Below are 22,279 nucleotides of genomic sequence, written 5' to 3'. Positions count from 1 at the left end.
TTTATACCATTATTCATTTTAGGATTACTTCCTCCCACTGCCCTATGTTAGATCCTAGGTGGCCTTGTCTATGACCCTCTGAAGGATTGGCTTGCTTATTTAGTGGCATATCCATACAATGCCTGCACAGACATTGTGAATGCTGTTCAGCATTTTTCTTCTTTTTCACCTTGGTTAGTAAGTATTTATATCTTTGTTGGCATTAGCTGTGATTTCTCACTATGCACCGTCCATTTTTTGTCTTTTTATTTTCTTTGTGATATTTTTACACGGTTATGTATGTTTTTCTTTTTTCAGACAATAGAGCGACTTTTCTGTCAGCGGATTGGTTTTTACCTTTAACACTGTTTCTACACAGATCTAATTTTCTATTGGAGTATATCCTATTTTCTCTCACCTGATGAGAGTATTGCTGGTCAGGGCCACAATTTACTCTTCACTAATCACTTAAGGTACCATATTTTCATATATGCTACTATATATATATATATATATATATATATATATATATTTTTTTTTTCTTTTCTTTTATACTGGGGTCTTCTATACAGGTGATGGCTTGTTGGTTATTTATCTCGCTCCCCCAGTCTTTGTTATCTCTTTTGGGTTTCTGATCATCGTTCCTCTGGCGGTTTGTTTGTTGTTTCTTCCTCCTCCCCCTTCCTTTCCCTTTTTTTTCCCTTCCCCCCCCCTTTTTTTTATCCTGTATATATTGATTGTCCTGAGTCTTGACTTTTGATTTGTCTTGAATGTCATTGTGTGTTTTTGATGGAGATGTATATGTCACTAATTTGGTATTTATATGATGTTATTCAAACAAATAATACAAATAATGTATATTGAGATTTTTTTGACTGTATGATATGCTTTTAGTGGTGTCTATTATATCTGTTATGGGATCCTGAAGAAGCCCCTACCCTTGGGCGAAACACGTAGATCTAGCCTCAGATTGATCCACATCTGATGTTATAATTGTTCTGTGAGATATCCCATATGACATGATGTACCCCATACCATAGTTTATTGTTGTGTTTTTTATACTTTTTGATACTAATAAAAGACAATTTTAATGATATTTGATACGCCTCTTTATGCCAGATACTATTTAAATCCCTCTTTATTCATCCCTGATTCTCCTTTTGGGGTAAGAGGGTGAATGTTCTTCCCATTATTTGTTTTCATATATGAGGGATAGTGCCAGGGCATATTGTATACATTAGACTTGAATCTCACTCCACCTTCCTTTTACATTATTGTAGCATAAGGACTATCCATAAAAAATAATAATTCACTTATTTGAAAGAGAACCAATGGCTCCCATGTTAGGATGTTTATGCCCATGACACAAAACAACAAAAAAAATGGCACCATGGTGGCCACAGGATGGACAAAACGTCCTGGAAAAAAGACCATATACCTAAAAGACCATCTGAGGGCACCACTAAGGAAGATACTGCCAGTCACATTTGCCTGCATTTACTTTAGTTTTGCACATCTCCAATAAAGGCAAGATCTTCACACTTCTTCTGAGCCCAGACCAGCCGAAGAATTTTATTAGACATTGAAATGAGAAGAAGCACAGTGATGAGCTCATCTCTCTTTTACTTGTTTCTTTCATTTCCTTTAAGTATGACTGGCTCCTTGCACTGCTTCTTACCCTCGCACTCCAGTCCAGCTTCAACATTTTTTAAACTACTAACATTTTTCTTCATGCTTTCCTCATTATCTGTCCTCAGAGCTAAGAGAAGTTCCTCATGCAGCACCAGGAACTCAGAAGAAACTAATCACTCTCTAAATTTTATGTATTAGCTTCCTGTGAGCAGCTTAACTCCAAAGACTGTATTTCAGTTTTCTGTTGTTACTGGCAAGGAAAATAACATGCTGGCTTTTGTCCTTTATTTGAGACTTCATTGGTAATATATGCAGCCAAGAATTTGCAACCACCACAGTCATTACAGTGGAAAATGAGAGTGTCAACTTCCCCAAATGGATTCTCTTAAATAACAGAAGAATCCGGGCATATAAGCTGGCAGGGGCTGGAATCCACTGATGCATTAGAAATGGCATATCAGTTTTGCAAGGAGTTGTTATTTTAAGGGAAACTAAAACAGTTTTAGGACACTTTTTTTTTGTCTCTGGGGAAGATTGACTAAAGGGAAATAGGCTGTTCATTTTGCAAAGGGAATTTTCAGTTAGCTTAGTTAAAGTGGTGAAGCTCTGATGACTTTCATCATCCAATGTGAAAATTCACTTTGCAAAGAAAACCTAATCATGTGTAAGGCAAATGAAAAATAATATTTTTGCTTGCACATTATTGGATAATGGGGGTCAGCAGAGCTTCACCTCAGTAACTAAGCTAAGGGAAAATACCCTTACAGAGTAAACAGCATATTTGCTGTAAGTTAGCCATACAAGATTTTTCTTTTCAGCCTGTGGTCCAAACAAAAGAAACCTAACAATTGTATTCCATCCACGAATATAACAGGTATTATATTCTGACAATAGCCCACAGGCTGTCTATTAAACAATCAACTTTTTTTAAACAAAATGTTACCAGGAGGGCAAATAGTGAAATTTTGTATGTTTAGTTTTAATTATACAATGTATGTACTATCTTTATTTTACAAACAAATTTATTTATACAGTTTATATATATATATATTACCAAAATAATTGGGATGCTTGCCTTTACGCGCATGTGAACTTTAATGGCATCCCAGTCATAATCCATAGGGTTCAATATTGAGTTGGCCCACCCTTTGCAGCTATAACAGCTTCAACTCTTCTGGGAAGGCTGCCCACATGGTTTAGGAGTGTGTCTATGGGAATGTTTGACCATTCTTCCAGAAGCGCATTTGTGAGGTCAGGCACTGATGTTGGATGAGACGGCCTGGCTCGCAGTCTGCGCTCTAATACATCTTAAAGGTGTTCTGTCAGGTTGAGGAACCCAGAAGACTCTGTGCAGGCCAATCAAGTTCCTCCACCCACCCCAAACCCACTCATCCATGTCTTTATGGACCTTGTTTTGTACACTGGTTCATATTATTTGGTGGAGGGGAGATTATGGTGTGTGGTTGTTTTTCAGGGGTTGGTCTTGACCCCTTACTTCCAGTGAAGGGAACTCTTAAGGCGTCACCATACCAAGACATTTTGGACAATTTCATGCTTCCAACTTTGTAGGAACAGTTTGGGGATGGCTCCTTCCTGTTCCAACATGACTGCATATCAGTGCACAAAGCAAGGTCCATAAAAACATTGATGAACAAGTTTGAGGTGGAGGAACTTGACTGACCTGCACAGAGTCCTGACCTCAACGCAATAGAACACTTGTGGGATGAATTAGAGTGAAGACTGCGAGCTGGGCCCTGTCGTCCAACATCAGTGCCTGACCTCACAAATGCGCTTCTAAAAAAAATGGTCAAAATTTCCCATAGACACACCCCTAAACCTTGTGGACAGCCTTCCCAGAAGAGTTGAAGCTGTTATAGCTGCAACGGTGGGCCAACTCAATCTTGAACCCTACGGACTAAGACTGGGGTGCCATTAAAGTTTATATGTGTGTAAAAGCAGGCATCTCAATACTTTTGACAATATAGTATGTATATATATATATATATATATATATATATATATATATATATATATATATATATATATATATAAATAATATCTCACAAAAGTGAGTACAACCCTCACATTTTTGTAAATATTTTATTATATCTTTTCATGTGAGAACATTACACTTTGCTACAATGTAAAGTAGTGATTGTACAGCTTGTATAACAGTGTACATTTGCTGAGCCCTCAAAATAACTCAACACACAGCCATTAATGTCTAAACCACTGGCAACAAAAGTGAGTACACCCCAAAGTATCAATATTTTGTATGGCCATTATTATTTTACAGCACTGCCTTAACCCTCTTGGGCATGGAGGTCCCCAGGGCTTCACAGGTTGTCACAGGAGTCCTCTTCCATTCCTTCATGACAACATCATAGGGCTGGTGGTTGTTAGAGACCTTGCGCTCCTCCACCTTCCGTTTGAGGATGCCCCACAGATGCTCAATAGGGTTTAGGTCTGGAGACATGCTTGGCCAGTCCATCATGTTTACCCTCAGCTTCTTTAGCAAGGCAGTGGTGTGTTTGGATTTCTTATCGTGTTGGAATACTGCCCTGCGACCCAGTGTCTGAAGGGAGGGGATCGTGCTCTGCTGCAGTATGTCACAGTACATGTTGGGATTCATGGTTCCCTCAATGAACTGTAGCTCCCCAGTCCCGGCAGCACTCATGCAGCCCCAGACCATGACACTCCCACCACCATGCTTGCTTGTAGGCACGACACGCTTGTCTTTGTACTCCTCACCTGGTTGCCGCCATACATGCTTGACACCATCTGAACCAAATAAGTTTATCTTGGTCTCATAATCCATCCATAATCTTGTAATCCATGTCCTTAGTCTGCTTGTTTACAGCAAATTGTTTGTGGGCTTTCTTGTGCATCATCTTTAGAAGAGGCTTTCTTCTGGGAGGACAGCCATGCAGACCAATTTGATGCAGTGTGCGGTGTATGGTCTGAGCACTGACAGGCTGACCCCCCCCCACCCCTTAAACCTCTGCAGCAATGCTGGCAGCACTCATACGCCTATTTCCCAAAGACATCCTCTGGATATGACGCTGAGCACGTGTACTCAACTTCTTTGGTCGACCATGGCGTGGCCTGTTTATAGTAGAACCTGTCCTGTTAAATCACTGTATGGTCTTGGCCATCATGCTGCAGCCAATTTTCAGGGTCTTGGCAATCTTCTTATAGCCTAGCCCATCTTTATGTAGAGCAACAATTCTTTTTTTCAGATCATCAGAGAGTCTTTGCCATGAGGTGCCATGTGGAACTTCCAGTGACCAGTATGAGAGAGTGATAACACCAAATTTAACACACCTTCTCCCCATTCATACCTGAGACCTTGTAACACTAATGAGTCACATAGCACCGGGGCCCAATTTAGGGGTGTTCTCACTTTTATTGCCAGCTGTTTAGACATTAATGGCTGTGTGTTGAGTTATTTTGAGGGGACAGCAAATTTACACTGTTATACAAGCTGTACACTCACTACTTTACATTGTAGCAGAGTGTCATTTCTTCAGTGTTACATGAAAAGATATAATAAAATATTTACAAAAAATGTGAGGGTTGTACTCATTTCTGTGAGATACTGTGTGTGTGTGTGTGTATATATATATATATATATATATATATATATATATATATATATATATATATATATATATAATTTCCATAGTTTGCCTTCCCATTTGTCTCACAGGGGTCCCTCAGACCATCCACTGCTCAGATGGGTCACTGAGTCAACAACCTTCTTCTCTGAGCAAGAATGAAAGCTGAAATAGGTAAGCATGCAAAAATATAAACTAGATTTTATTTTATTTTTTATTTATAATTTTATTTGCCCCTTCTATCATAAATACATGTCATAAACTCTATGTACTCCAGTTAATGCTTCTTCATGTAAAGGATTAAAGTTATGCACTAGGAATCTTTGGGAACCGACCTGAATAGCAGCATGAGGGAACTGAAGAAACTTCTGAAGTTGTTGTGTCTATTAATATGGCTTTCCTCTTCAAGACGGATGTTACCAAACACCTACAAAACAAGACGTAATTACTATCTAGACCTCACTATATTTATACCTTTTCTAAAGTATAATAAAAGCAGCTTTCAAATCCAAAGTTGGACTCTATTAACCTACACTTATCTTACAAGTAGGGGTAGATGTTAATCTCATTCACATATACCATTGCTTAATGGAGGTATGAATCACATAGACCGAATAGGAAAACTTAAAGAAGCTATAAAGTGTACACACACAATGAAATCTGTGACCACATGCAATAGCCAGAATTGCTGAAAAAAATAGTGAATGGCAATTATAAGAAGCAACTATAATCTCAGCAAGCAACCTAAACAACTTTCTGCCTACCAGATGCATCTTGGAAATTTTTCAGCAAGTATTAAGAAAACTGTCATCCCTAAGTCGAATAATGTCAAATGGTAGTTTCTGCCATTACTATAATGTTGGATTACGATACACCTAACTCCTGGCATTCTTTTCAAATTTTTCAAAATCTTTTTTTCTCATTAAATTAGGCCTAATACTAGGGATGCCATATTCATGGAACATGTTGCATGGCATTTGACTTCATGCTGACAGGCAGTGAGCCAGTTAAGTCAGGCAATGAAAATTCTGAGAAATCCTGTCTTCATAAAGAGTACTGTTGCCAAGAACACAATGGTGTTTTATTAGTTTGCAATATTTATTGCTATAATTTCAACTATAACAATTTCATACAGAACACATAAAGGCTACTGCCATTTACTAACAAATGGATGTTCTAAGAAATACATTTGATTTTCACTGAGTTCTCCCCAGAGTGTATTTTTTCTTTATGACAATACAAATATTGTTAGATGACAGCCTAACCTGCATGCCTATAATGGCATAGATGAAGAATAACATAGCAATCAGGAGGCAGACATAAGGGAGAGCCTGAAAATAAGACAAAAAGGGTTATTTAAGTGACAAGAAACATTGCAAAATACACATCCTTACTTGCAAGAAAAAATAAATACGCACATGGATTTGCTTTTACTAGACTCAGTATATTGCAGAAAATTAAATTTTTTTGGTTTTACATACATTTGAACTGCAAATTGCCTAAAGGGCATAGCATATTGTAGGTGAGCACATTTTTTTTTTTATTGCAAAGTTTACTTTAAAATTATTATATTACTTTTTTTATTATTATTTTTTTTTTGCAAGCTTTGTCTTGGTATTAACATACCGTATTTTGAGATAGTTTAAACCAAACTGCTGTATTTTACCTCTTTATCAATAATAAATTAGTGATACAAAGGAAAATACCCCACATTTCACATTCACATACAATATTTGTTATGAGAGGTTAATGAGATCGCCATCAAATTAACGTGGAAGATCACCAAGGAGATCACCACTTTTATAATGAGAAACTAAAGAGGTCACAACATGAGGTGAAAATTAGGAGACCACCATTAGAAGTCAGAGATAAATAAAGGAATACCAGTATGAGTTGGAGATAAGGAGAGTATGAAGGGGAGAAGCAGGAAGACCACTACTAGAAAGAGGTGGGGATAAGAAAACCACCAGTATATGGTAAAGATAGGGAAGCCACCAACCAATAAGAGTTAGAGAGAAGGAGACCACTACGAGTAGGGGATAAAAGACCAACACCAGAACAAGGTGCAGATATGGAGACCATCACAAATACAGTATTTGGTGTAAATATGGAGAGCATAGTTAAGTGGGGAACACACTAGTAGAAAATCTGCCGAAAATTTCTGTCCGAGGTACAATCGTACGATTTTCGGCAAGTGTGTACACAACTTTCAACAGCCGATGCCGACATTTTCAATGAAAAAAAAACGGAGGGATAAACACCAAAATTTTTATCATCTGTCTCCAGATGACCAATTTTCGTTTAATGTGTATGCAGTAGTCCCTGAAAAATCAGATACGAAAGACCACGCATGATCTGAAGTTGCTGACAACCCGGAAGTCTGGGAACAAATGTCCCAAAAAGAAAACGAACGAGAAATTTTGTGAACATTTATGCACTGTCAACTAAAAACGGTAATGAACGCTGAGCAAGAGAGAGAAAAATCGGAGGATATTTTGTCCGATTTTCGTCAAGTGTGTAGCAAGGTGTAAAGATAAGGAGTTGACAATCAGTATGAGGTTGAGATAAGGAAACCACCACCAGCAGAAGGAGAAGATAGGAGACTACCACCTGTAAAAGGAGAAGATAGGGGACTGCCACCAGTATGAGGTGGAGATAATGAAACCATCACAACCAGGAGGTGGAGATAAAAACACTACCACTAGTATGAGGAGAAACTAGAAAGTCAGTGCTCTTTTGACATTTTGTATTATTTGAAAAGTTGTTTTTATAAGTGGCTAACAGGTAGTTCCATTGGGAATGTCTGCTTCCTTGTCCCAGTTTAAAGAAATGTTTATTGTGAGCATACATAAGCAAATGTTTGACAAGAAAGCTGGACATCTGTCTGAATTTGAATGATTTGTTTGCAGTCCAACCTCAATAAAATCTTCCTTTGGCTTACAGATATTAGTGCTGCACAAGTTTTATCCCCTCTTTCTCTATTGAAAAAGGAATACATTCACAAAGAGATTTTCCAATATAATAGGAAAAATCTCTTTGTGTGGAATAATATTCTCTTAGGGCAACTGCAAGAGCACCTTACTACACCTCTAAACAACCCAATCTATACAAGCAAAAAGGGTATAGCAGACCATGTATGTGTATTGTCTTTTTATTTTAGCCTACTAAATGGCCCAAGCTTAGTCTATTGGCCACAGATTTTATTTTTGGAAGGCTAACTGAAGTCTCACCTCTCTTTTAAAGCTTTAAAGTTACCTTTCCATGTCACTGTTGGGGAAGGTGCAGTGCCATCTTAAGAGCATTAAAGGGCCCTGGGCAATTCAGTGCACTGGGACCCTGCCTACACAATCACCCACGAGAATAAAAAGGCAAATTATCGATAAAGCGATATTTATTGGTACAGCAGTGCCAGGCTAATGACAGCTTCCAAGTTTAGTGGCTGGCTCCGGTGAACACACACACGGACGGGAGTCAGACTCGACTGTCCTGTGTGTGCTTGTTCCCGTGGAGGTGGACAGGCATTCCTGCAGTTGTGGGCTCCTCTCCCACGGCCCAAGTGGCCTGACAGCAGTGCAGGGCTGACAGGCGCTTGCCACCTGCTAAGTTCAGTGGCAGGATGCACACAGGAATCGGGACTAATGCTTGGCTGGGGCTGGGTCGCTGGGCAGGTGGGGCCCCCCGGATAAGTGGGGCTCCCAGGCAACTGCGGTAAGATGGCCCTGGGAATGTGGCATGTTCAAAACTGCTTCCAGCCACTAACTTATAGCATAGAAGACAGAGTACCAGCCACCACCCTCATAACAAGTGTTCTCACACAAAATTGTAATTAGACTGCAGAGTACGCTAGTTGAGACTATGATGCCTATTTGACTGCACAGTCATATTTAAACACAACATGCAACTGCTGTAGTTAGAAAGTGGAGGTAAGACTTTGCAAATAGGAAGCTGTTTGTGCAATATCTATCTAAGTACATATGTATTTCAATGACTTCTAGACTCTAAAAAATAGACACATTACCTTAAAGGACTGGACAAAAGTCCATAGTAAAATGCGGATTGTGTATCCCTGCCGAAGAAGTTTAATGAGTCGGGCAGCTCGAAACAATTTCAAGAAGCTCATGTTAAAGCTGGTTGTGTTCACCAGCTGGATGGGTCAGAAAAAAGACACAACAATTAGTTCAAAGACTAGTACTGCATTCTGCAACTGAATATTTTTTTCTACAGCAAATGATGCATAATTTATCCAAGTACCAGTTTCCAGCAGGCAAGTACATTTCCCATACAGCAAGCAACTAACACAAAGGTATCCACCTTTCCAGCACAGTCAAGTGCACATTACACCTCTTGCACCTTTTAGAAGAAAGAGGTACAGTGATATAGGCTAAGGTTGTATGAGATGGGTACAGTTGATGTTTCTCTAGCCATGGTGATTGCAACACAAATGTTTGAAATCAGGTACCGCTGTGTGGGTACAGGTTGGCCGGACCATTTTTGAATATTAAACCATAGCAAAAAGATAAATAATCCAATGAGATTGGTGAAATATTCTAGGGTATTTATGTTCAATTTAAATGTTACCATATTCTTACCTCTGGCACTAGTGTGTGTGTATAAACATGTGTTGAAATTATAAGCAGTGTTTTAGCTAAAGACCTGTAACAACAACATTTGCGCTATGTCTCTGAGCCCTATGGGATTCTACCCCATATGTTTAATGTAATTAATTTTCTAGCCTTAAGTTTTCTGTGCAGCAGTTGAGTTTTGTGCAAACACTTGACACTAACAGACTTTCTTCTTGAGCTATTCATTACAGTTAACCATGCATGAGAGGTCACTTTACTGCTTGGCTTTAACACATTGTACAATAGGCATACCTGCACCTTATGTTGATTAAAGTACAATTATGAATATGATCTTATAAAAAAAAAAAAAAAAAAACTTGGATCAAATAAACCTTACAACCAGATTAAAAAGTCAACACTTTTTGAAAGACGTATGTTTTTTTATTTTAATACTCTATTTCCAAAGTTGGTCATACACCTATAGATTTCCTTTGTTTGGCATGCAGACTTAACAAAAGAGATCTAACAGATTCCTACATCCACTCTAAACAGCATTGATGTTTAAATGAATCTCCTGCTGTGGCTACTGTATTCCGACAGTCAATGACACTTGAAAGTCAGCCAAGCAGTGGCCATTGACCTGACAGTCAACAACAGTGCCTGCATCTGATAGGATGCAGGAGCTGTTCAGCTGATAATTTTACACCTGGCACTTTCGAATTTTCATTTAAAGGACATTGGGCAGAGTGGTGCCAACAGGACCATCCACTGATCATATTTTGTTTTCCTAACAAACCGGCCAAAATTCATTCATTATATGGCCAGCTTAAGTCAATTAATATCAGGGCTTTTTTTCAGCAGGAACGTGGGGAAACGCAGTTCTGGCACCTCCAACACTGAATGTATTTTATGGCAAGGAGTGTGGGGGTGTGCTGGAAGGTCTATTAAACCTGGCTGCTGGTGAATCTATTGTCGCTGGTGGGGATATATTTTTGTGTGGGGGTTTATTGTTGCCAGGTATATCTAATGTTGCTGGTGGGGGGATTCTATTTTGCTGGGGGGATCTACTGTTGAGGGAGAGGTTTGTTGCTAGCTGTTGGAGAGTCTATTGATGCTGGCTGCTGGGAGATCTGTTGTTGCTGCTGAGGGTCTATTGTTGCTGGGGTTGTATTTTGTTGCGGGGGGGGGGTCTATTGTTTTACCTAGGGGACATCTATTGTTGTGAGACTTGGTTTATTGTTGCTAGAGGGAGTCTACTGTTGCTAGGGTGGCGTTTATTCAATTCCATACAAATACTTAGTAGCACAAAATGATACATGGTTCTGTATTCTCTAAAAGAGGTGGTACAGGGAGGTGGGTAGGGGGTGGAATCTAGGGACCGTGCTCAGAAGTGGGTAGAGGGGGCAGAGACAAAGGGTGACTCAGAAGGGGGGGGAGTTCCTGCACCTATTTTCTGAGGAAAAAAAGCCCTGGTTAATATACTGTTACAAAAAATTCCAGGAACAACAAAGGTTGTTCATATCACTTCTTGCTCCCATAATTTATGCCACGGTTTCTGTGGAATAAACTCATGATTTACTTCAATTTTTTTTTTTGGTTAGGAAAACTTGTGTATAATGTGTAATGAAAACAGATGGCCACAATCCAACCAAGCTGTGGGTCACTTGGTATGCACCATTGTGTCATGTAAGGGCACTGCTGCTAGTTATTAGTACTGTATGCACCTCCATTCTTGACTTGTCAGCTGTCAATGAATCTCTTGAGCTTCACTGCTTCCCGGCAGCAGGATGCATCGTTTGATCTAAACTGCTTAAATTAGAGAACTGAATCCTGGGATTAAATTTGCTCTATTGCAAAACTATAATTACTTGTAGCATGGCACTGAAGCACTATACTGATGAACTTTGAAATGGCTGGACAACAGTCACTGCGTAATATTATCCAATAAACACCGGGGTCACATTTAGGCCTCTTTCACGCGGCCGCTCCGTTTTTTTTCTTCGCTCGGGCACTTTTTTTTTTTTTCACGGACACGGATGACACTTGTGTCATCCGCTCTGTATGTCCGCATATCATCCCATCCGTTTGCGGAAGATATACTGACAAAATGTATGTCTATGGGGATTGCGGATGTCAGCGGATAACACCGCTGACATCCGAATTTGCATCCGTTCCATTTTTTAAACGGAAGAAAAATAGGGTTCTGTTCCGTTTCAAAAAAACGGAACAGAACTGAAAGGACGCAAATCGGATGTCAGCGGATGGTCATCCGCTGACATCCGTAATCCCATTGACATACATTATGTCCGTATATAACCCGCAAACGGATGGGGTGATATACGGACATACGGAGCGGCCGTGTGAAAGAGGCCTTATGGGCCATACACACTATAAGATTTTCTGAAGACTTTTTCCTTTAGATTTACCAAAACCATATAATATGAGGTCAAACCTAAACACTTTCAATTTGTATGCAATCTGGCAGGCCCTTGCACTACATAGAAAAGGTAAATCTGAAGGAAAAAGTCTTCAGAAAATCGTATAGTGTGTATGGCCCTTTAGTAGTGTTATTTGTTAAGCATGGTAAAAGTTCTCCTACAGAAATGTTCAATTGTGTGTCATGTGCATACAGGTGGGATTTGAAGCCAAAGCTGCTAATTAACTTTCCCAATTGTGCACTGTACAATGAAAAAAGGCAGAAACCAGCACAGATCCCTGTGGTAGTTCAGCTTTTAGAGATAGAGTAAAACAGAGCCATAACTATTGGAGGAAATGTAACAAGTACAATATAATGACATATTGAAAGGAAGGGAGGGAAAGAAGGCCTATACAAGAACCACTCTGAAACTAACCCTCGCTTTTGATAATGCACTTAAGCTATATTTAAAGTATTAGAAGTAAGACAAAAAAGCAATCAGCAAACATCTCACCTTACTGTCTGTAAGTATAATCTCCGTGATGCTACCAATTACTGTAATAAAGTCAAAAATGTTCCAGGTATCCCTGAAATAGTTCTAGAAGAAAAACAGGGCACGTTAAATCACACTGATCAATACAAAGAAAATGAGTCTTAAGTCCATACAACAACCTCATTATCACATCCAAAACAACACAATTTAGGAGACATTAGTGAAGTATCAGTTACATACCAAGAATCCAAATGCAATGATCTTGAGGATGCACTCCAGGGAGAATAACATGGTGAAGGCGATGTTCAAATATTTTAAAGCAAGTTCATAAGTATATGGTGCTTGATAATACTAGGAAGGATGAAAAAACGCATTTTGAAATGAAAAGGTTTAACAACAATTATGTATCTTCACTGTTGTGCTATAACAGTATTTCAGAACATGTGAATGACCAAAAGGCAAATGTCTAACAGTAGTGGCTAGAAATAATTTGTTCTTACCATTTTAGCTTGAAACATGTGATCATGAGCTTACAGCTCTAAAAATTGCATCAAAACCTAAGGCTTAAAGTGGTTGGAAACACTTACATACTGTATACACAGTGAAGTGACTGGCCTCAGGTGAGACAAAGAGATTAAACAAATCCTCCTACATCAATTGTACCCGTTTCTCTGCAGCAGAATTTACACAAGATATCTCACCTCTGAAAAACAGGGGGCAGAGAGCTCAAGTTACATCAATAAGGAGAGCTGATTGGAGAGAAGGGACACACCCCTCGTTACACAACACTCAGGAACTGAGCTGAGGTTGTCAATCAGCTGGAGCTCCCTCCCCTGTCACCATTTTTTCTTGGTGTCAGGAAAACTTGTCTGAAGTGACTCGTGCTTATAGTAGAGGAGAAGGGCAGAGAACAGAAATTACACTGAGTGTTCTGGATTGAAACAAGTACACACTATAGAGGGATATGCTTTGTTCATATTTCATATCTGAGGTTTACAACCACTTTAAATTAGATATACTGTAAGCATTTAGTTTGCTAATGCATTGATAACAAACATTTGTTTTTCCCTTTTATTTCATCATTTGTTGTATCTCAGTGCTGCAGATCTCTTCTTAGTATTATTCTTGTCTACATGCAGTTCAATGATGGCAGCATGGTATTTCCCAGGGGGACCTTCATGGCTGGACTATCAGGTATTGTTTTAATGAAAGCTGCAGTGTTAAAACTATTGAAAATCTCTTTATAATGGTATTAGCGTGTTAAACCTTATTGAGATTTTACTGATTGGGTTTACTTATACTTTAATCAGTTTCCAGGTTTTTTTTACTTTTTCACTGCAATACGTGGAATGGGTTATTTAACCACTTTTGGACAGGAAGATTTTGCTGCTTAATGACCAAGCCCTATTTTGCAATTCGGCACTGCTTAATTTTAATAGACAATTTTGCGGTCGTGCGACGATGTACCCAAACAAAATTGACGTCATTTTTTTCCCCACAAATAGAGCTTTCTTTTGGTGGTATTTGATCACCTGTGCAATTTTTTTTTTTTTGCGCTATAAACAAAAAAAGAGCAACAATTTTGAAAAAAAAAAAACAATATTTTTCACTTTCTGCTACATAACATTCCCAAAAAAAATTTAAACATCAAAATGTAACATTTTATGCCAATCTTTTTTCCGCTACATATTTTTGGTAAAAAAAATCGCAATAAGTGTATTTTGATTGGTTTGCGCAAAAGTTATTGCGTTTACTAACTACGGGAAAGATTTATGTGATTTTTATTGTTTTTTCTTTTTTTTACTAGTAATGGCGGCGATCTGGGATTTTTTGCGGGACTGCGACATTGCGGCAGACAGATCAGACCCCTACTGACATTTTAGACACTTTTGAGGGTATCAGTGACATTACTACAGTAATCAGTGCTAAAAATATGCACTGTTTCTGTAATAATGCCATTGAAAGGGAAGGGGTTAATACTATTGGTGATCAAGGGGTTAAATGGGACCCTAGGGGAGTGATTCTAACTGTGGGGGGGTTGGGCTTTTGAAATGATCATAGAGACATGTGATCCTATATAGCAGGATCGCATTGGTCTCTGTGATCACTTCAGGGAGAATGACAGACGGCTGTATTTATAACAGCCGTCTGTCCTTCTCTGTCAGCGGGGAGAGAGCGCTGGAGTCAGATGGCAATCCGAGCCGCCTGACACCCGCACTGGCTTCCCCACTGACGATGGGGGGCAGGAGCGCGCCTCATGCGGCATGCACTCGCCCCCGGCGGCGTTCACCTCCTAGTGGCCTCCTAAGCAAATTACGTTAATTAACCACTTAAGCCCCGGAAGATTTTACCCCCTACCTGACCAGGGGGTATTTTGCGATTCGGCACTGCGTAACTTTAATGGACAATTGCACGGTCGTGCGACGCTTTATCTAAACTAATTTGGCGTCCTTTTTTTCCCACAAACAGAGCTTTCTTTTGGTGGTATTTGATCACCTGTGCGATTTTTTGATCACGCGCTATAAACAAAAAAAGAGCGTAAATTTTGCAAAAATAGCAATATTTTTCACATTTTTTTATTTGAAATTCCCCCCCCCCAAAAAATGTAAAAATCTAAATTTTTTAACATTTTCGGCCAATTTGTTTTATGCTACCTATGTATGGTAAAAAAAATTGCAAAAAGCGTATTTTGATTGGTTTGCGCAAAAGTTAATGCGTTTACCAACAAAGGGAAAGATTTTTGTCATTTTTGTTGTTTTTTTTTTAACGCGTAATGGCGGCGATCTGCAATTTTTTTTGTGGTACTGCGACATTGCGGCGGACAGATCAGACCCTTGACTGACATTTTTGACACTTTTGGGGTTACCAGTGACATTTCTACAGTAATCAGTGCTATACATATGCACTGTTACTGTAAAAATACACTGGCAGTGAAGGGGTTAACTTTTTTTGAAAGGGAGGGGCTATGTGTGTCCCTAGGGGCGTGCTTTCTACTGTGATTGACTGTGGCTTCAGATGTATGAAGAGTGATCAACGGTTCTACATAGTAGAACCGTATGATCATCCTTCATACACAGGGGAGAATGACAGGCAGCTTGTTTACACAAGCCGCCTGACTTTCTCCCTCTCCCCCGCCGATCGCAGAGTGACCGGCGGACATCGGGTCCGCCGGTCACACGCGCGGGGGGGTCCGTGACCACACGGGAGCGGGAGCGTGCCTCCGGGGGCGCGCGCTCGCTCCCTAGACCCTCACAAGCTAGTGACGTAGCCCTGCGTCACTTTGCCTGTGAGGGGCTGACTGCCGACGTAGATCGGCGTTAGGCAGTCGGCAAGTGGTTAACGTGATTTTGCCTGGGAGAGCCACACTGCCGACGTAAAAAGGCAGTGCAGCGACGGGAAGTGGTTAAAGGCCTGGGATTACATGACCATTTCAAAGATTAGGCTTTAATTATAATAGTGCTGGATAACTTATGAAAGATTTATTTAGCCTTGTTATGTAATGTTATTTAACTTTACTTACTATTGGAAAATCTGACTTTTCAGATTGAGTCAGCTGGTGAAAGGATACCTGAAGTCTGATAATTTAGCGTCTCACAAGGCATCAAGTGCCAGACCTTACTTCTGACCACCCTGACTAGGCTCAAGAGGCAAATATAAGCCAAATGTAATTCTTTTTTGCCAAATGCAAGTGTGCACGAATATAATCATTTTTGCGGAAGACAAGATGTAACTGTTTCCATAAACATTTCCTCCATTGTCATGTCCTGAGATGTGCCACCTCAATTAATTTCTATTCATCTGTGTTTTGGTCTTTTGTAGACCAAGACCTTGGCAAGCTCTGTTGAGCTTGATCCAGTGGGCTGTTTGCATTGGAGTTAGGACACACTAGGCTCAATTCAGCTTCACATCAGGCTGTTATTTCATCCACACTGTATTACAAACCCCTGTTTAAGTCCTGAAGAAGGCATACTTTTCTCCTGAAACACATGTTCTTAACAAAAAAACATTTTACACACATTTCAAGCAATATGTAAGTTTGCATTAGGTGCTTCTACCCACATATCCAATTATTTATCTGTTGGGTGATTTAGCAATTGTGACCAGAGCGGCTGCAACCAGGGCTCAAAACACACTTTATTCTTTATTGATTTTAATTATTCTGTACTTTTATTGGTCCAGCGCTATCACACCCCCTTCCTTCTGACAGGAAAAAGCACGTACTGTACTCTGACAATAGCTTCTGAGTGGCATTGCTAGCAAAGTAAAAGGCTTCTGTAAGTAGGCTTTTGCACACTATGTTTATATTGGGTCATTGAGATGTTTGTACCATACAGTGGGGAGAATAATTATTTCCTCCCCTGCAGATTTTGCAGGTTTGCCCACTTACAAAGAAATGAAAAGGTCTATACTTGTTATCATAGGTGTTATCATAGGTGTATTTTAAATAATAGGGACCTAATATTTATCAAAAATCCAGAAAAAAACACATTATACAAATGTTATAAATTGGGTTGCAGCTCAGTGAGTAAAAAAAGTATTTGATCCCCAAGCAAAACATGATTTAGTATTTGGTGGAGAAACCCTTGTTGGCAAGCACAGAGGTAAGACATTTCTTGTAGTTTGTTACTAGGTTTACACACATCTCAGGAGGGATTTTGGTCCACTCTTCTTTACAGATCTTCTATAAATCCCTAAGGTTTCTTGGCTGTCACTTGGCAATTCGAAGTTTCAGCTTACTTCCCCAAAAATTAGGGTCTGAAGACTGGCTAGGCCACTTCATGACCTTAATGTGCTTCTTCTTGAGCCACTCCTTTGTTGCCTTGGCGGTATGTTTCGGGTCATTGTCATGCTGGAAGACCCATCCATGACCCATTTTCAGTGTTCTGGCTGAGGGAAGAAGGTTCTCATTCAAGATTTTACAATACATGGCCTGTCCATTGGCCCTTCAATGCGGCAAAATCAACCTGTACCTTTTGCAAAGAAACAGCCCCAAAACATAATGTTTCCACCTCCATGCTTGACTGTAGGGATGGTGTTCTTAGGGTCATAGTCAGCATTTTTCTTCCTCCAAACATGGCAAGTCAAGTTAATGCCAAAGAGCTTGATTTTAGTCTCATCTGACCACAGCACTTTCTCCCAATCCTTCTTTGAATCATTTAAATGTTCATTAGCAAACTTCCGATGGGCCTTTATATGTGCCTTATTGAAGAGGGGGACCTTGCAGGCGCTGCAGAATTTCAATCTATTGTGTTGCCAATGGTTTGTTTGGGGAGTGTGGTCCCAACTGCCTTGAGATCATTCACAAGCTCCTCCCGTGTCGTTTTGGGCTAATTCCTCACTTTTCTCATAATCATCCTGACCCCATGAGGTGAAATCTTGCATGGAGATCCAGACTGAGGGTGATTGATGGTTATTTTGTATTTCTTCCATTTGAAAATTATTGCTCCAACAGTTGTCTACTTCTCACAAAGCTTCTTGCTGGTGGTCTTGTAGCCCATTCTAGCCTTATACGGGTCTACAATCCTGTCCCTGATGTACTTTGACAGTCCTTGAGTCTTGCCCATGATGGTAGGGTTTCAACGGAAGAAAGAGATTCTGTTGACAGGTGTCTTTTATACACATGAGTTGTCGTTAGGGATTTTGGGTTAATATTCTGTCTGTATCTTTTAAAATATACCTATGATACAAATTATAGACCCTTTATTTTTTTGTAAGTGGGCAAACTTACAAAATCTGCAGGGGATTAAATAATTATTTTAACCACTGTAGTTTCTCTACACCAGGCATCACTAAATGGCAGACTGCAGTATGTACCCTGACCAAGCGACAGTCCTAACCAGACCACCGCAGCCACATCACTTAGCAGCCTGGGTGTTCTCTGCCAGGTCTCTCTACTGCCTTCCCCATTACTGCTGCTACTGCCATTCTCAGGGCAGAAGGCAAAAAGCGTAGCAGGGATGGACAAAGGGTGGGAGCTGCTATACCTTTCAAATTGACTGTGGGGGTGGTCCTAGCAAGCAATAACCCACTTGTTATCATGAAAAGTTACATAGTTAATCTGGTTTCAAAAAGACACATGTCTATCTAGTTCAACCAACAGAGAAAAAACAAAACAAAAAAAAAAAACAACAGTTGTCCAGCTCTTGCCTTGTAAGGTAGGACTGTAAAGGGGGGCTGTGAGTGGAGGTGTGGGGGGGTTGATATAAAAGGGCATTGATGTGAAGGGAGGGGTGTGAGGTGAAAGGGTGACTGTGATGTAAAGAGTGCTGACTTTGATGTAAAAAGGGGGAACTGGGTTGTGAAGAGAACTGTGATGTAAGGGGGGCTGTGATTAGAAGGGGGAATAAGGACACTGATGTCAAGTGAGATTGGGATGTAAAGGGGTAGAGGACTGTGACGTGAAGGAGGTTTGTGATATAATGGAAGGGCTGCGATATGAAGGGGGCACAGAGGACACTGCTGTAAAGACGAGACTGCAATGTAAAGTGGGGGCTGTGATGTGAAGAGGACTGTAAAATAAAAACAAAAAAGTGCCACGCAAAACAATTGGGAAAAATAAATGAACAATATAAATCCAAAATATGTGTGCAATAAATGTAAGGTGCAATAGTGCTTAATAACGCAAGTGTGGATCAATGAAACACGTAAACATTATAAACAATATTCACAATTATGAGAATAAAGTGCGAATCGTGTACGTATGAATAGTAACCTTATTAAAAATAGCACCTTATTCTCATCATTGTGAATATTGTTTATAATCTTTACGTGTTTCATTGATCCACACTTGCTATATTAAGCACTATTGCACCTTGCATTTATTGCACACATATTTTGGATTTATATTGTTCATCATTTATTTTTCCCAATTGATTTGCACGGCACTTTTTTGTTTTTATTCTACTTTACACTTATGAGAGAGTGCTGTGCCCGCTGCATTGCTTAGATTTTCATTGGACCCAATTTTTGCTCACAGGATTAACATTATACCATCCCGTGAAGAGGACTGTGCTGTATAGGAAAGGGGGAATGTGTTGTGAAAGGGGGGGGGGGCTGAGGACACTACTGTAAAAAGACAGAGGGGTGACATAAAGGGGGGAGTAAGGACTTTGATGTCAAGGAGAGACTTTGATGTAAATGTGTGTAAAGGAAGGGGTGCTTTTATGTAAATAAACTGAGTCATAGTGCAAATGTGAGAATTGGACCTCTGTTGAAAGAAAATTATCTCGACCACTCGTCTGAACTTTAATTCAATTCCCCTGCCCTATATTCTGCTATCTTCTGTATAAGCTCATTTCTGAACACAGAAAAGCATAACACTATGCTGTATGTGGTGCTAGGGGAAAGGTAAATATGGAATAACAGTACCCAAATTTATAAAGATCTATCAGTGCAGCATTGCTGCTTTCCAGAGAAAATGGATACCATAAAGGTATTTTGGCGACATAAGCTAGGGAAATATATACATAGTTAATATATAACATATATTTGTTTTTTTGGGCAAGTATTTTATGATTTCTAATTTTTTTTGTCAAATTATTAATTTACAGACTGGTTGTATAATAGTCTTATTAAAGTTGAAACACAAGTAGATGAAGACAACATTTCTTACTTGCTGCGTTGGCTCAACTGACTAAACCCTCAAAGGCATTAATTAATTCTAAAAATAATATCAAAAATCCACTTCTGAAGAACATGCATCATTATGAGTCCTGCATTAAAATAAATAATAATATAAATAAAATGTTAAACAGAAGGAATATGCCTTGTTCCTACCTTCATCATTAGCACCACAGTATTGAGAGCAATCATAGCCATGATCGTGTATTCAAAAGATGGGGAAACCACAAAGTGCCAGACACGGTATTGAAAGGTATGACGATTCTGGGGCATGTAGCGAGTGAGTGGCTTGGCACTAATAGCAAAATCTATGCAGGCTCTCTACGAAAGATAGAAGAATATTTCTCAATGCATAGAATATTACTTTTTTTTATATAAACAATAAGATACAGTCATTCACCCCTCGAACATTGATATTTTTGAATAACTGAAAGATTATACATGTCTTTTTTGAAAGGGGTTATTGCACATTACTCCTATTTTTGTTATCACAAAAGTCCAAAACCAGTTGATTGCGGTATGTCATTGGTTGAAAGATCACTTGGCAGACAAACTGGGCTTGTTTTCGTACATCTTTGAAATGCTGCTAAACATAAATAGTGGAAAGTATATGTACACAGGGACATCCAAAGAAAGATTGAAAGAAGCAGTGGCATACCAAAAAGCCCGATCACTTTGCAATACTGTAAAGCAGGAAATAAAACCTGGATATGTACGAGCAAGTATGACACATATATAGTATATCTACAAATTACACATAGAAACCAGATTTATAATGCATGTAAGTGGAACTTCTGCTAAAATCATTTTTTGTGTTGTGGAGTGGGGAAGGGCTTGAACTTATGTCAGGTTTGTATTGCTATCTGATTCAGTTCCATTTACTTTTATTATATTAGAGTAGTTATTGCGATAGGTAGAGGGGTGAATTTCCCCAAAAGGGGCACAGACAACAGTGAAAACCCAAGGACAAGTTCTAATCCTTCCCTGCTCCACCCAAAGCTAAACAAAAAATTTCACAAATGTATAAGTTTTTTCAAATATAGCCGATACTGTTCTCATGTATGTCTAAAAGTAAAAGACTTCCTTAAACTATAGGCAATAAAATATATATATATATATATATATATATATATATATATATATATATATAAAATGTATACAATGCATACAGCAGTTTTTATGTTTCTTAAAATAATCATGCAGCATAGTTTTATAAAGTTTTGATCCTGTGAGTAGATCCAGCTCCAGCGACAACATAAGGGGGCTTAGGCAGCCGCCTTAGGGCGCCAGAATAGGGGGGGCGGCAATATCCAAATACCCAGCCACTGGCTGGGGATTCTAATTTTTAAAATAGTGTGTGTCCAGATGTCCTACTGTCATGCTGCCCCCCTCATGTCACTCTGCTCCCTCCTGTCACACTGCCCCCCTCCTGTCACTCTACCCCCTCCTGTCAGAGGAAGGAAGAATACTAATGTAAAGGGAAACTCTGATTTGAAAGAGGGACTCTTGATGTAAAGGGGGACTCCTAATGTAAGGCAGGTGGGGGGCTGCTGATGTAAAGGGACCCTTGAAAATGAATTTTCACCTATTTGGAGCAAAATCCTTGCACCATCTCTGAGTAGAACCTTGGTCTTTCCACTTTCTTTAACAGGGTGACAATGCACTTTGTTCTGCAGTGAAATTGGACAGCAGTGTTGTAATTCTTTAGAGAGGGTAGTCTTAGATGGACATAAAGATTTGGGCTTTAAGTAAAAGACAAATAAATTAAAGACCAACTACAGCTAGCAACGTTTAAACAGGGTTTTTTTCTTCTTTTGGAAAAATGGTGTAAGCAGTTTAACTGGATCCTTTAACTTCTACTTTTCTTGGACAGCTTGGCCTGTGTAGGAGTGGATAATCCATGGATCCAATGGCAGAATAAACAGGTAATAAAACAATGCAGACTCAGAAAAAAAATGAT

At 39.4% G+C, this 22,279-nt stretch overlaps 1 protein-coding gene across 6 annotated transcripts in view; it reads right to left on the bottom strand.

Annotated features, from left to right (window-relative positions):
• Positions 1-22,279, bottom strand: part of CACNA1E (calcium voltage-gated channel subunit alpha1 E) — a 1,228,023-nt gene that overhangs the window by 72,600 nt on the left and 1,133,144 nt on the right. For all 6 annotated transcript variants that reach the window (XM_082266485.1, XM_082266488.1, XM_082266487.1 and 3 more), the window contains 6 exons: positions 20,476-20,640; positions 12,940-13,050; positions 12,721-12,804; positions 9,247-9,372; positions 6,494-6,559; positions 5,564-5,655 (listed from right to left, as the gene is read on the bottom strand). In XM_082266485.1, coding sequence (XP_082122611.1) covers positions 5,564-5,655; positions 6,494-6,559; positions 9,247-9,372; positions 12,721-12,804; positions 12,940-13,050; positions 20,476-20,640 — 644 coding nt within the window. The remainder of the gene's footprint in view (positions 1-5,563; positions 5,656-6,493; positions 6,560-9,246; positions 9,373-12,720; positions 12,805-12,939; positions 13,051-20,475; positions 20,641-22,279) is intronic.

Source organism: Pelophylax lessonae (assembly GCF_965119305.1).
Source record: "Pelophylax lessonae genome assembly, chromosome: 8".
NCBI classification, from domain to species: domain Eukaryota; kingdom Metazoa; phylum Chordata; class Amphibia; order Anura; family Ranidae; genus Pelophylax; species Pelophylax lessonae.
The sequence above is the reverse complement of the archived record's forward strand: the minus strand, read 5'-3'. Positions and strand labels throughout refer to the sequence as shown.